Source organism: Lemur catta, chromosome 10 (assembly GCF_020740605.2).
Source record: "Lemur catta isolate mLemCat1 chromosome 10, mLemCat1.pri, whole genome shotgun sequence".
NCBI lineage: Eukaryota > Metazoa > Chordata > Mammalia > Primates > Lemuridae > Lemur > Lemur catta.
This window is the reverse complement of record NC_059137.1, coordinates 59,917,449-59,931,731: the sequence shown is the minus strand read 5'-3', so window position 1 is coordinate 59,931,731 and position 14,283 is coordinate 59,917,449. Positions and strand designations below refer to the sequence as shown.

The window sequence follows — 14,283 nt, the reverse complement described above, 5'->3', positions numbered from 1 at the left end:
CCATCATAGGTTTTTTTTAACAGCAATTAAAAGGCTCTCTGGACATGAAGTAACCCTTGAAATATGGCGGACCCGGCAGAACATAGACCTGTTTTTCTGTTAAAAAGATTATCAACCAGTATGTTAAAAAGTTTATTTCAATAACATTGTAAGGCAACAATTAATCCTCAACACGTCAGTAAACCAATGAAAGGAAAGGGACAAGACACAATCATTCTTCCTACAGCTTCCTGAGTCAGCAGGCTGGCTTGTGGCCCCCTTGGTGGTAACATCGTAAGGAATCCTATCATGCTTATCTATATCTGTTAAAATGTGGCAACAAACACTTCATGCAACTGTCATTCTTAAGTCAGACACAAGAACAAACTACTTTAACATCACAATTCTTCACACTTTCCCTGAATATGCAGTACTGTTCTTGCTACTTAAAATTCTGTAGAAAATAATCCATTTGTTTGAGCTTGAAAAGACTTTTAGAAGTGAGTTATTCAAATGATCAGATCCTGTTTTTTAAAAAAAAACTAATAAGTTTAATCTCAGAGGCTACTGATATGACAGACTATGTGCTTATTAATAGAGATTCGACCATTTCTGGCATTAAAACAACTTCCCAGAATATTAAGCATGGCCTGAAACTAGCAGGCATCTTGTTTCTGACCGTTTACAACATCAAAGCTTCATAATGCTAAAGAAAACCAAAACAAAAGAGAATGGTTTGCATAAGGAAATAACCCAAGGGCAAAACAAAAATGATTACTACTAAAAAGGAGTAACAGCATCCTTCCTGAAGGGGGCGGGGGAGGAATCACAGGGAATAATGTGTTTTTTATACAATGTCTCCAACATGGGATTTTGCTGCTTTTTCTATAATTTCTAGTACTCTATTTCAGAGTAATCACTGGGACAGAAAATACACCTGTATTTTAAAATTCATTGAGAAATTACTACTGTTAACTTTTTCTCCACAATTATGATTCTATACAAGATATAAACCCTGCATACCTTATGTACTACCTGACAGATAAATGTAGCAGGAGCCAGACACTTGAAGCAGATAACATACACTTGAGACTGATTTCTACAATGACTCCAGTGTGCATTGTTGATGCCCGTGACAGCCAGCATACTGTCTATCATTCAGCTCTGGCTGAAGCCCTGCTGTCTGCATGGGCCCAGTTACTTTTTTAGGGAATCACAAATTAGGCAATATGAGGAGAGCATGATTAAGAAAACACATCATACACATTGCACAAGCAGCTTCAAGAAAGTTTCCTCCTGTGACACATACTTACTGTGCTGCTTCTGTACAGACAGATCCAAGGGCCACTTTTCCAGAAGCATTCCTCATTCCATCACTCAAGAAGTCTAGCTAACTTTTTTTTTTACTATTGCTTTTCTTTCACCTGTTTTTTGCCTATGCTTGTTAAACTCAATTTGTCGGACTTTTTACATTTCCTAATGGAACAAAAAAAGCTTAGCATAGTTTACTGCTGGTCTCATCAAAACCTCTCACTGCTGGAACCAAGAAGCCACTTGAGGTGCTGCTACGGTACACCTCTCAAGCTACATGCCCATCTTCAAAATGAACACCGTTAAGTCCTAATGTTGCCATTATGCAGGATTTGAACACCATCTCACTCCAGTACAAGCGACAACCTCAACTCAGGAATGCCAGCCCCTCTGGACAGTAAGTTACCAAGAAACTATTCAACTGGATGGAAAAAAAGGAGGACCCAGTGCATCAATAAAATTATGTCATAAAGGATTAACCTTGTATGAATAAAGTAAAGAGAATAAATATTTACTACTCCCAACCCTTCTTCAACCCCAGAATAGCCAAAGTGGCAACTCAGTGCTCTGAGGAAGGAAGTTAAGGTCATAAACTTGGACAAACAGTATTCTAAACCAAAGAACCTATGAAAGTCCAGCAGGAAAGGTGGCTAAATGTTCCCCTTTTCAAATCGGGGGAGTGGAGAGGTGGAACAGGCGTTGAAAAACCACCTCGGGAAAGCAGCACAGCAGTGGACCTCAGTGACCACCTGTCAGCACAGGGGCCATGCCAGGGCCCAGGCTTCAGAACAGAGACACACAGCACACTCCAGAGGCTGCCTGAGGGAACAGCTCTCAGCAGAGTCCCAAAGCTGCTTCCTCAATCTTTATGGCAATCATGTGCCAACGACCTACACAGAGGTAGATCTCAAGGGGAATCATTACCCCGATGAACAATATTTTGCTCACCATCCACTGACACAAGTGGCTTTGCTCATTAACAATGCTCTGACAGTTGACATCTTTCATGATCCTAGAGGGATAGCTATTGAAGTGGTTTGTTGGCTTTTGTCCTTAAGATCACATAAAATCACTTATGTGTGTAGTGGCGGTACCCACATGTGCTTAAGTGCCAGAAAACTGGCATTTTCAAGTGTCAGAAGTCCATGCATCACTGTCCCATAGCTTAACCCTAATAGTGCTTGGCCCCGAAGAGCATTAACCCAAAAAGCTCTTTGAACATATGCTCATTAAAATTCATTGACTTACATTACAAACATCCACGTAACATAAGGAGAAACTGTGTCACATGGAGGATCCAATGGGCATGTACTTAGAGCTCATCCACAAGATTAAAACACAAAGAGATTGTAGGTGCACACCCAAGCAGAGGGAAATGTCCAATCTGGGAACCTCTCCTTCAGGGCATCGAGTTGGGAGGATCTCTTGTCGTCTCCAGATAGATAGTGCGCAGCAATGGCCACAGTGACCATTCCTTCAGGATGTTCTTCTGAGACCTGCGAGAGAGAGAATCAGTTCTCTAGTTCTGAAGTCAGAATGCTGAACCCAAGGTTCTTGCTAAATACCACCTGGGAACCTGATGGGAATATGCTGGGAAATGCACACCTGTACTTCTATCCAGAACTGCCATGCAGATGCCTGGAGTCCATGGGAGTAAAATACAAAGTAGTCCCCTCCTTTACTTGTGACTGGAGTGCCATTGCCAAGAGACCACTGAGAAAGTGTTGACCCTTTGTGGGCTCGAACATAGAATGACATATGGCTTGGTCCTATAAGATAAGAGGAAGAAAGAATAGTCAAATCAGTCTTTTTAAATGCATCAACAGACAACAGCAATTAACCCACCACCCAAACCATACTATGAAGGTTCGTGCCTTGGATCACTTTTAAATATACTCACTATAAACCTAATGGTGGTTCACCAGTTTGGACACATCCAGTATGTATCAATGTTAACTCATGAAGCATAGCAGAAAAGGCACAGAATCTAAATGAGAAAGCCTGTGTTAAGTCGTGGGCCTATCACTCAATTGCTGCATGACATTAGGAACTTATTTAATCTCTTTTGGGGGATGATTAGAAGCAGCATGTGAAAGTGTTGGGAAAACTGCAACATGCTATAACAGTACGGAATAGGATTAGTATTAATATTATGAACAGAGTTGTAATTTTCAGACAGTTGATATATAACCCCTAAAATATTTTTTACCAGTTTTTCCCTTTAAGCAGGAAGATGAAACATCAGCTCAGTTCTGACAGTTTAATCATCACCATGGACTGCCAAGGAAACTGACAACAGTGCCAGTCAGACCAAAATTAGAATAAGGAGCTGGGCAACAGAGGCTCACACCTATAGTCAGAACTACTCGGGAGGCTGAAGCAGGAAGGTTGCTTGAGGCCAGGAGTTCAAGAACAGCCTAAGCAACATAGTGAGACCCCCATCTCTACAAAATTAAATAAATAAAAATAAAATTAAATAAAACTATACAAAAAACACATTTGCAGCTTAAGTTGAAGACAAAACATACCCAAATGTGAAACAATCATAAATTTTAAAATCTCAGGAAACAATCTCCCATGCTTGTGCCCACCCTGATCATGCTGCAAGGCTTTGTGTCAATCCAAGTAAATCACCCTGAATCTGAAAATACTACTATAGTGTCCAGTTAGAACAAGATTTACATGGAAGGGACTTAAAAGTGCACACTGAAGTGTCAGTCTTCAAAAGCAGCTTCTAGGGGACAAATAAAGGGAAGGAAGGAAGGAAGGAGGGGTATCCTTTGGCATTTGGGTGGTAAATGTGAAAGAAGCAAAAGAGGAAAACTTAAGGGTCCTGAAAGACAAAAGCAAAACAAAAAAAATTGAAGATATGTAATTTACCCACATCAGAGTAAATATTAAAAGATCTAGAGTTTGTTATACTGACAGAAAAGCAAGCCATTGGCTGGGAATCTTACAAAATACCTAATGCCACAAAAATGAGAAAGAAAGGGATAGAAAGATCCATACAGTTATAAGAACATCAGAAATGAGAACTAAAACATCTCAACTGAAGAAAATTCTGCTGGGGGCAGGGGGTGTGGGTGGGGACCATGAAACAGAAGAAAACTCTAAGGCAACACTCCAAACTAAATCCACTCCCACAAATATTTGAAGATATAAAAATCCCCACCATGAATCGGAAATTCTAAACCTTAAAGTAGACAAACTACCAGGAGAGATTAAAAGGACTGACTGAACTCAGGAAAGAAACAGAAGAAAAACGCAAAATTACCTTAGAAATGAAGGCTAAATTATAAGATGCCCAAGGGCAGAAAAGATTCAAATGAAAATTTAATAATGGGGATTAAAGAAAAGCAAGGAAAATAAAAATGAGAAAAAGCAAGAACTTAATAAAAAGTTCAGAGAGTGGTAAAAATGGAAGGTAGGTCAAAAAGAAATAACATTCACTTAATTTGTATCCCAGAAGAAGACAAAACGATGGAATTTTTAAAACTGTAATCCAAGAAAACTTTCCAGAAACAAAAGACCTGAATCTACACGTTGAAAGGGCCTCCTGAGCACCTTAGAACAGCGCCCCCCACCCTTGTTGGTACCAGGGAGGGGGAGGCGGAGCTCAGGCAGTGATGCAGGCAATGGCGAGTGGCCCTAAATACAGATGAAGCTCCACTGCGCTGCTCACCTGCTGTGCAACCTGGTTCCTACGTTTCATGGATGATAATTTTTCCATGTATGGGGGTGGGGTGAGGCACAGAACTCAGGTGGTGATGGGGTCCAGGGGCTGGGGACCCCAGCCTTAGAAGATTAACCAAGAACAAACAACTTCAAGAAATAACCTAGTAAAACTATTAGATTTCAAAGAAAGACTCTCAAATACTTCATGGGGCAAAAGAAGAATTGAACACCGGTATCAGACTATGCAAAAACAATATATAATATATAAAACAAGTAACAACAGAACAGTGATTTTTGAAAAACTCATTATTGGAAAATGTGAACCAAAGATTTTGTGCCCACCAGCTTGACCCTCAGGTGTCAAGGTTATAGAAAACCAATTTTAAACATACAGGAACATAGCACTCATAAGCCCTTCTTCAGAAGTCTAGAGCTGTGGTCCCCAACTCCTGTGCCCCAGACTGGAACCCGTCCGTGGGCTGTTAGGAACTGGGCCGCATAGCAAGAGGTGAGCGAAAGAAGCTTCATCTGTATTTGCAGCTGCTCCCCATCGCTCACGTCACCAATACGCTGCACCTGTCAGATCAGCAGCAGGCGTTAGAGTCTCACAGGAACGCAAACCCTACTGTAAACTGCGCACGCGAGGGATCAAGGTTGTGCCCTCCTTATGAGAATCCTCCTGATGAGCTGAGGCGGTGATGCTAGTGCTGGGGAGCGGCTGCTAGTACAGATTATCATTAGCAGAGAGGTCTGACTGCACAATAAATATAATACACTTGAATCAGTCCGAAACCACCCCCCCATCCATGGAAAAATTATCTTTCATGAAACAACTCCCCAGTGCCAAAAAGGCTGGGGACCGCTAGTCTAGAGGATAAGCTTCATCCAACAAAGAAACAACTGCAAAATCTTCAGCAAAAGAACTTGTTATAGTGAGGATTTTAATATATGTATTACTGAAACAAATTTTGTGGTAAGGATTGGGAGGGCCTTTTTTCCCTTGAGAATACTGAATAAACCATGTCTTGTGCTCCTGTGTTTAGACTGCTACCTGTCATGTGAGGTCAGGTGTGAGATTTTCCATTTGTAGTGTCACATCAGTACTCAAAACTGAGTTTATAGCATTCTGGATTTTGGATTTTCAGATTAGGGATGCTCAACTTGTATATATCAAACTTTATGTACTGATAATACAGAATACATCTTTCTCAGGTGAACATGAAACATTCATAAAATCAAATATTGGGTCAGAGAGGAAATATCAGAAAGTTACATAAAATTGAAATTTTATCAACAACATCATAATTTAATGAAATCTAAAGTTATTAATAACAAAACAGCTTCCATCTAGAAATTAAAAGGTCTTCCATTAAAGACTCATCAGTGAAAGAAATACTTAAATTATAGACTTCTTTAAAAAGATACTATTAGATAAATGAAAACAGTGATAAGAGGATAATTCATAACAGTTAAGTATTTTTTCAGTAAAGTAAAATTCTAAAAAATGACTTAAGTAAAAAAGGACAACAAAGTAACCAAAAGAAAACACAAGGAAGGATTAAAAGATAAAAGCAAAAATTAGTGAAATAAAGAACAGAATAAAACAGACCAAATGGTCAGGCGTGGTGGCTCACTCAGGTAATCCTAGCACTCTGGGAGGCTGAGGCGGGAGGAATGCTTGAGCTCAGGAGTTCGAGACCAGCCTGAGCAAGAGCGAGACCCCGTCTCTACTAAAAATAGAAACAAATTAGCCAGACAACTAAAAATATATAGAAAAAATTAGCTGGCCATGGTGGCACATGCCTGTAGTCCCAGCTACTCGGCAGTAGGATTCCTTGAGCCCAAGAGTTTGAGGTTGCCGTGAGCTAGGCTGATGCCATGGCACTCTAGCCTGAGCAACAGAGTGAGACTCTGTCTCAAAAAAATAAATAAAATAAAATAAAAATTTGGGTTTTGTTTTTTTTTTTGATTAACAAAATAAGACAATCACTAGCTAACTTCATTAAGAAAGGGGCAGTGGGGAAGGGGAGTAGAGCAGAGAAAACACAAATATACAAAAAGATAAAATTATTTAAATAAAATGTATTTAAAAATCACATGATTACTTTGCAAGCCTCTATACCAATAAATTTGAAAACAGAAAAGAAATCGGTAATTTTCTAGGAAAATACATACTACCAAAACTGAACACATTACAGACCATTTTCCCTAGAAAAAGTTATTAAGGAACTACCTCCAACAAAAAAGGCCCCAGGCCCCAATGGGGTTGGTTCACAGAGGAATTCAAGCCAACTTTTCAACCAAAATAGTTCCAATGTTCCATAAATTTTCTCAAGGCATTGAAAATGAAGGAAAACTAATTGTTTTTTTATGAAGTATAACATTAACACCTAAATCTGATGAAGCACAAATAAAAAAACACCATTATCATCCCTAGGTATTAATGCCAAATTTCTCAAAAACGTTAGCAAACAAAATCTAAGATCACATCAAGAAAATAATAGGCAACAAAAAAAGACACTATGAAGAAAAATCCTATGATTACCTTTGTAGATGCTGAAAAAGAAACCTTTCATAAAATTAAACACCCCTTCCTGATTTTTAGAATTCAAGAAAATGACAATTGATGAATGCTTGCTGAACATGATAAAAAATATATGTATATTTACCTTAGTCCAAAGCCCAGTATCTCACATGTGAGAAAACACTAGAGACCTTTGTACTAATACCAGGAGCAAGACAAGGATGCTCACTGTATCTATAACTGTTCTATACTGTGCAAGAATTATTAGCCAATAAATTAGAGGCATAAGAATTGATACAGAAGAAATAAAACTACATTTGCAAATAATATGCAATAGTCAATAAATCATTCCTAAGATCTATTTTTGCACAGCCCTCAGACTAAGAATGGTTTTTATATTTTTAAAGGGTAATTAACAAAAAAGAGAAGAAAGAAAGGAAAGCCTGAAATATTTACTGTCTGTCTCTTTAAAGTTTAGCAATCTCTGGTATACCTGAAGAATCCTAGAGTATTAATGATTAAACTAACAAAAAATAACAGCTTCAGTGAGGTACCAGGACATAACATTGACATACAGAAATCAATTGCCTTCAGACATACAAAAAAATAACCAGTTAGAGGACATAATGGTAACAAAATCCCCCAATTAAAATAGCAACAAAATCTAGATAGGAAAATTCTTTAACACTCCTCAGAGATATAAAAATAGATTTGAACAAAGGAAAATTCATTCCCACTTCTTGAATAGGATAACTCAACAATATGATGTTAGTGCTCCTGAAGTTTATTTGTAAATTTACTATGATACTCAAAAAATACCAATAAGCAATTAGCTTTAAATTGAAGTTAGATGAGTTAAATTACTAAAGTTCATATGGAAAAACAAAAAATAGCAAGGGAAACAAACAAAAACAAGCAAAAATGGCAAGGAAAGTGCTGAAAAACAAACACTACAAAGGAGCTTAACTCTTTCAATCATTAAAACAAACTATAAAGCTTCTATAAGTAAAATTGTGGTAACTGGTTCACAAATAGACCCATATGTATACAAATGATTTTTGACAAGGGTGCCAAAGCAATTTCATGGGGAAAGTCTTTTTCAACAAATGGTGCTAGGACAACTGGATTATACATAAAGAAAAAAAGAGCCTAGATCCCTACAACTCACACCATACACAAAAATTAATTCAAAGTGGGTCATAAGCCTAAACATAAAAGCTAAAACTATAAAGCTTCTAGGAGAAAACATAAGGATCCATCTTTGTGACCACTGGGTAGGCAAAGATTTTTTAGGGATAACATATACAGCACTGATCCTGAAAAACCCTGATAAATTCAAGTTCACAAAAATTTTAAACTGCACATCAAAAGACATCATTAAGAAGATGAATGCATAAGAAAATCTTCACAACACATATATCTGATGAAGGATTTTTATCTGGAACATATAAACTTACACATATCAATAAGAAACTTGATTTTTAAAAAAGGGAAAAGACATGAAACAAAGCAAAATATATTTATGGCCAATAAGCACTTGAAAAAGTCCCTCATCATTCATTATCAAAGAAATGCAAGAGATACTACGAAATACTCACTGGAAATGATAAAATGAAAAGGACCAACTATAGCAAATAGAATGTGGAGCAACTGGAACTTTCACATATTACTAGTAGGACTTAAAAATAGAACAAACAATTTTAAAAAATTAAACATAAGTCAGCCCTAATAACCCAACAATTCCACTCCTATGTATTTATCCAAAAGAAATGGAAAACATGTTCCTAAAAAGTCTCGTACAAGAATGTTCATAACAGCTGTATTCGTATTAACCCAAAACTGGAAATGCCCAAGCGCCCATCAACAAGAGAATGATAAACTGTGACATGTTCATACAATGAGCACTACTCAGCAAAAGAAAGAAACAAACTACTGATATTCAAAGCAACATAGCTGAATGTCAAAAACTCAGACCCAGAAAATTATAATCATCCCTTGGTATCCACAGGGAATTGGTTCCAGAACACCCCACCCCTACCCTAGATACCAAAATTCATGGGTATACAAGTCCTTTCCACAAAATAGCATAGTATTTGCATATGACCTATACAGATCCTCCCATACACTTTAAATCATCTCTAGATTACTCATAATACCTAACACAATGTAAACGCCATGTAAACAGTTGCTATATTGTATTTTTTTGTATTTTTTTATTATTGTGTTATTTTTTATTGTTTGTTTTTGAGTATTTTCAATCTGCAGTTGGTTTGAATCTGCGGATGTGGAAGTTGCACGTATGGCTGGCTGGCTATACCAGATGATTCCATTTATATGAAGTTCAAGAACAGGCCAAACTAATCTGTGAATATAAAAATCTGAAGAGTGGTTGCTTCTGGGGGTCAAGGAGACTGACTGGAAACACGCATAAAGGCACTTAGTGCAGTGATGGAAATGTTTTATGTATATCTTGATAAAGATGAGGGTTACATGGGTATATGTATGCTTTTACCAAAACTAATGTAACTGTGTAAGATCTTTACATTTCGCTGTATGCAAATTAGGCCTTGAAAAAATATATAAATAAAGCAAAAGGAAAAGTTATGTTTGAAAATGTTTTTCACTCATGAAAGTCCCAGACAACCTTCTACTATGTGAGCAGTACTCAAAAAGGAAAGTACAGAGTGAACAGTGGTGGGAACTTCCCCCCACCTTTATTTATTTATTTATTTATTTTAGCATATTATGGGGGTACAAATGTTTAGGTTGCGTATATTGCCCTTGCCCCCTGCCCAAGACGGTGCGCATCACACTCCTTATGAATGTATGTACCCATCCTCCCCCCCCCCATCTGCCTGACCCCCATGAATGTTATTCCTATATGCCCAAGAATGGTAGGAACTTTTAAAAGTGAACTTCCTGTATTGGGGTTCTTCAGAGAAATACAACCAATAGGATGTGTATGGAGACAGAGAGGGTGGGGGGGCATGGGGAGAGAAATTTGCAGGGTAGGTGCAGAGGCTGGAGACCCAAGAAAAAGGTGCATTATGAGTCTGAAGGAGGTCTGCTGGCAAAAGTCCCTCTCTCCTGGGGGGAGGGACGTCTTTTTCCTTAAGGCCTTCACTAATTGGATGAGGCCCACCCACATTATGGAGGGCAATCTGGTTTCTTCAAAGTCCACTGACTTACATGTTAATCTTACTCTAAAAATATTTTCTGAGAAACATCTAGGATAATGTTTGACCAAATATCTGAGTACCATGGCCTGGCCAAGTTGACACATAAAATAACCATCACACTTCCTGAAAAGACAAAGTCATTTGAAAGGAAAAGAGACCATCCTGGTTTGCTTATTTAAAAAAAAAACCCCAACAGGCAAGCAAACCCTTTTACTAATAGCTTCTGAAGATGAGAAAATTTCCTGTCTTAACATTTCTCTTCCCCCTTTCTCAAGCATCTCTGTCTCCCCACTGAGTGATAACTGCCCAGATAGACTGCTTTAAAAGAAAAAAACTGCCAAATTTAACAATTCAACATGTGTCTCGAGTGCTCATCATGTGCAGTGATTACACTGGATGCCAACAATACAGAGATAAATGGAAACCCATCCATATCTGCCTCCCTTAAATTCTAATGGAAAACTAAGACATGAACTAAATAATCACAATACAGGTGGTTAGTGCTACAACAGAGATGTGTACAAAGGGAGGAAAAAGTGGAAGGATGGCAGTTGCTCACTTTGTTGGAGTAGATGGGAAAGGAGGGTCAGAGAAATCTTCACATAAGAAGACTGCTAAGAAGAGAAGGGTAGAGTTTGAGTAGGAGGTGGTACCAAGAGCCTATCACTCTCAGCAGAAGTGAGGGAGTATACTGGGCACAAATAAGGGTTGCATGTGGCTATGGAGTCCAGAAAGAGGAGTGCTGAAAAAAAGCCTAAAATATATACAACGGCCAGATTACCAAAGACCGACACTGTGTTCTGCTGAAGAGTCTGAACTTGTTCTGCAGGCAATAGGAAATTTATTAAAAGTTTTTTGAGTAGGGAAGTAACATAATCAAATCTATTTTTAATAGATAAACTGGCATCACCATAAAAGATGTCCTAGAGAGAAGATTTAGAGGCCAAAACACCAGTTGAGAAGCTAGAAAAGCTAACTACCAGTTTTAAAGACAGAAAAGGGAATAAAATGTACCAAGAAAGGTAAACAAAGTCATAATGTCTGCCAATGCCAGGCCAAATGCTATTATGGATCTGACAATGAACCAATATCTGACACTAAAAGTTTTTCAGTAAGTCTCCTTAGAAATCATAACCGTTCTCAATTTCTTTTAGAAACACTATAAGGCTCTTAAGTTGCTGGTCACTATAATCAATTTGAGAGAAAGAAAAACCATATACAATTTATTTAAAAGTTTAAGAAGTGAAGGAGTGAAGAAAAAACAGTCAAATGACTTACCTGTTGTTTTAAAGGTCAACTTTACAGAAATCCCAGGAAGGGAGGAATTGTGAATACTATATTATAAAGTATGTGTACTACCCATGAAGCAGTAAGTATAGTGTTATTCGAAAGTGGATTTATTGCAAGCTCCACAGCAACCACTAGAGTAAGTATAACTGATATGCTAAGAGTACAGAAAAATAGAACAATACAAAATGTCCAATTAAAACCCAAGAAGGCAAATATAATATAGGTCAGAAATTTGGATCTACATAAAGAAAGGAAGAGCACTGGAGAGGGAATAAGTAAAATAAAAACTTATTTTTCGTATTCTTAATTGATCTCACAGATAATAGTTTGTTTAAAATAATAACGTATGTGATTATGTATGCTTATGTGTATGGATACTGTGTGTATACTCACATACACACACACTTACGTATAAGTGAAATACATGCTAGCAATGATACAGGGAACAGGAAGGATATTATTATTGGATTATTTTGTTATTTTGTTATTATAAGTACTCATACTACCTGTGAAGCAGTATAGAGTTATTTGAAAGTGGGCTTGGATTAGTAGTAAATATATATGGCAAATTCTAGGGCAACCACTAAAAAAAGTAAAAAAAGGAAGTATAACTGATATTATCAGAAAGGAAAGAAAATGGAATAATATAAAATGTCACATTAAAACTACAGAAGACCGGGGGTGGGGGGCTGGGAAGGGCAATATACGTAACCTAAATTTTTGTACCCCCATAATATGCTGAAATAAAATTTTAAAATAAATAAATAAATAAATAAAAACCATAGATGACAGAAAAAGAGTGGAAAACAAGAAAAAGGAACAAAGAACAAGGGCAACAAAAAGAAAACAGTAACAAATACAGTAGATATTAATTCGACTACATCAATAGTCACATTGGACATCAGTGGTCTAAATATATCAATCAAAAGACAGATTGTCAGAGTGGATCAAAAAGCAAGACCCAACTATGTGTCGTCTACAAGAAACTCACTTTAAGCATGAAGATACATATAGATTAAATGGATGGAAAAAGCTATATCATGCTAACACTAATCAAAAGACAGCTAGAAAGCTATATTAATTTTAGACAAAGCAGACTTCAGAGCAAGGAAAATTATCAGGAATAAATAGGGACAATACATAATGATCAAGGGTCAGTTCTCTAAGAAGATACACCTATCAACAGAGCATCACAAAAACTCATAGAACTGAATGAGAAAGACAAATTCAAAATTATAATTGGAGACTTCAACACCCTTCCATCAGTAACTGACAAATCCGGCAGGCAAAAAATCAGTAAGGTTGCACTGTACAACATCATAAATCAACTGGATCTAAGTGACATGCATAATAAAATTTTCATTCAACAACAGCAGCATATATACTTTTCAAGCTCACATGGAACATTCACCAAGAGAAACCACACCCTGCACCATAAAGCACACCTTAACAAATTTGGAATACAAATCATACAAAGTGTGGTCTCAGACCACAATGAAATTAAACTAGAAATCAATATCAGAAAAATAGCTGGAAAATTCCAAATTATTTGGAGATTAAAGAACATACTTCTAAATAACAAATAGGTCAAATAAGAAGTCTCAAAAAAACTTTAAAAATATTTTCAACTAAATTAAAATGAAAATGCAGTTTAGCAAAATTTGTAGGATGGAGCATAAACAGTGCTTAGAACAAAATTTATAGCACTGAATGCATATATTACAAAAGATGACCTATGATTATTGTTCTAAAAGATGATCAGTAATCTAAGCTTTCACCTTAATAAACTAGAACAAGAAGAGCAAATTTAATCCAAAGTATTAGGTTATTAAGTATGGAATGTCTGATTTCCTTAAGTACTAAGTTTGACAGTTGGTATCTCTGACATTTCACTTTGACACTTTTTGGCTTTGTTATTGTTGTTTTACCTGGGCTAGACTGCAGTGGCATCACTATAGCTCACTGAAACCTCAAACTCCTGGGCTCAAGTGATCCTCTGCCTCAGACTCCTGAGTAGCTAGAATTACAGGCACATGCCATCACACGCAGCTAATTTTTGTATTTTTTGTAGAGATGGGCTCTCACTATGTTGCCCAGACTGGTCTCAGACTCCCAGCCCCAAGTGATGCTCCTACCTCAGCCTCCCAAAGTGCTAGGATTACAGGCATGAGCCACTACACCTAGTCAGATTTTAGCGATTCTTTGCAAAGCCTTTCAGAAGACAGAAGCAGAGGGAATACTTACTAACTCATTCTGAGGCTAGCATTACCCTAATACCAAAACTAGACAATGACAATACAAGAAAACTATAGACTAGTTTCTCTC

The 14,283-nt window shown here is 37.3% G+C and overlaps 1 protein-coding gene across 1 annotated transcript in view; it reads right to left on the bottom strand.

The window, feature by feature from the left end:
* Positions 1-119: 119 nt before the first annotated feature.
* Positions 120-14,283, bottom strand: part of ERMP1 (endoplasmic reticulum metallopeptidase 1) — a 51,568-nt gene continuing 37,404 nt past the window's right edge. The window contains exons 14-15 of the mRNA XM_045563873.1: positions 2,896-3,059; positions 120-2,786 (exon numbers count right to left, since the gene is read on the bottom strand). Of these exons, the coding sequence (XP_045419829.1) occupies positions 2,622-2,786; positions 2,896-3,059 (329 nt within the window). The 3' untranslated portion in view covers positions 120-2,621. The remainder of the gene's footprint in view (positions 2,787-2,895; positions 3,060-14,283) is intronic.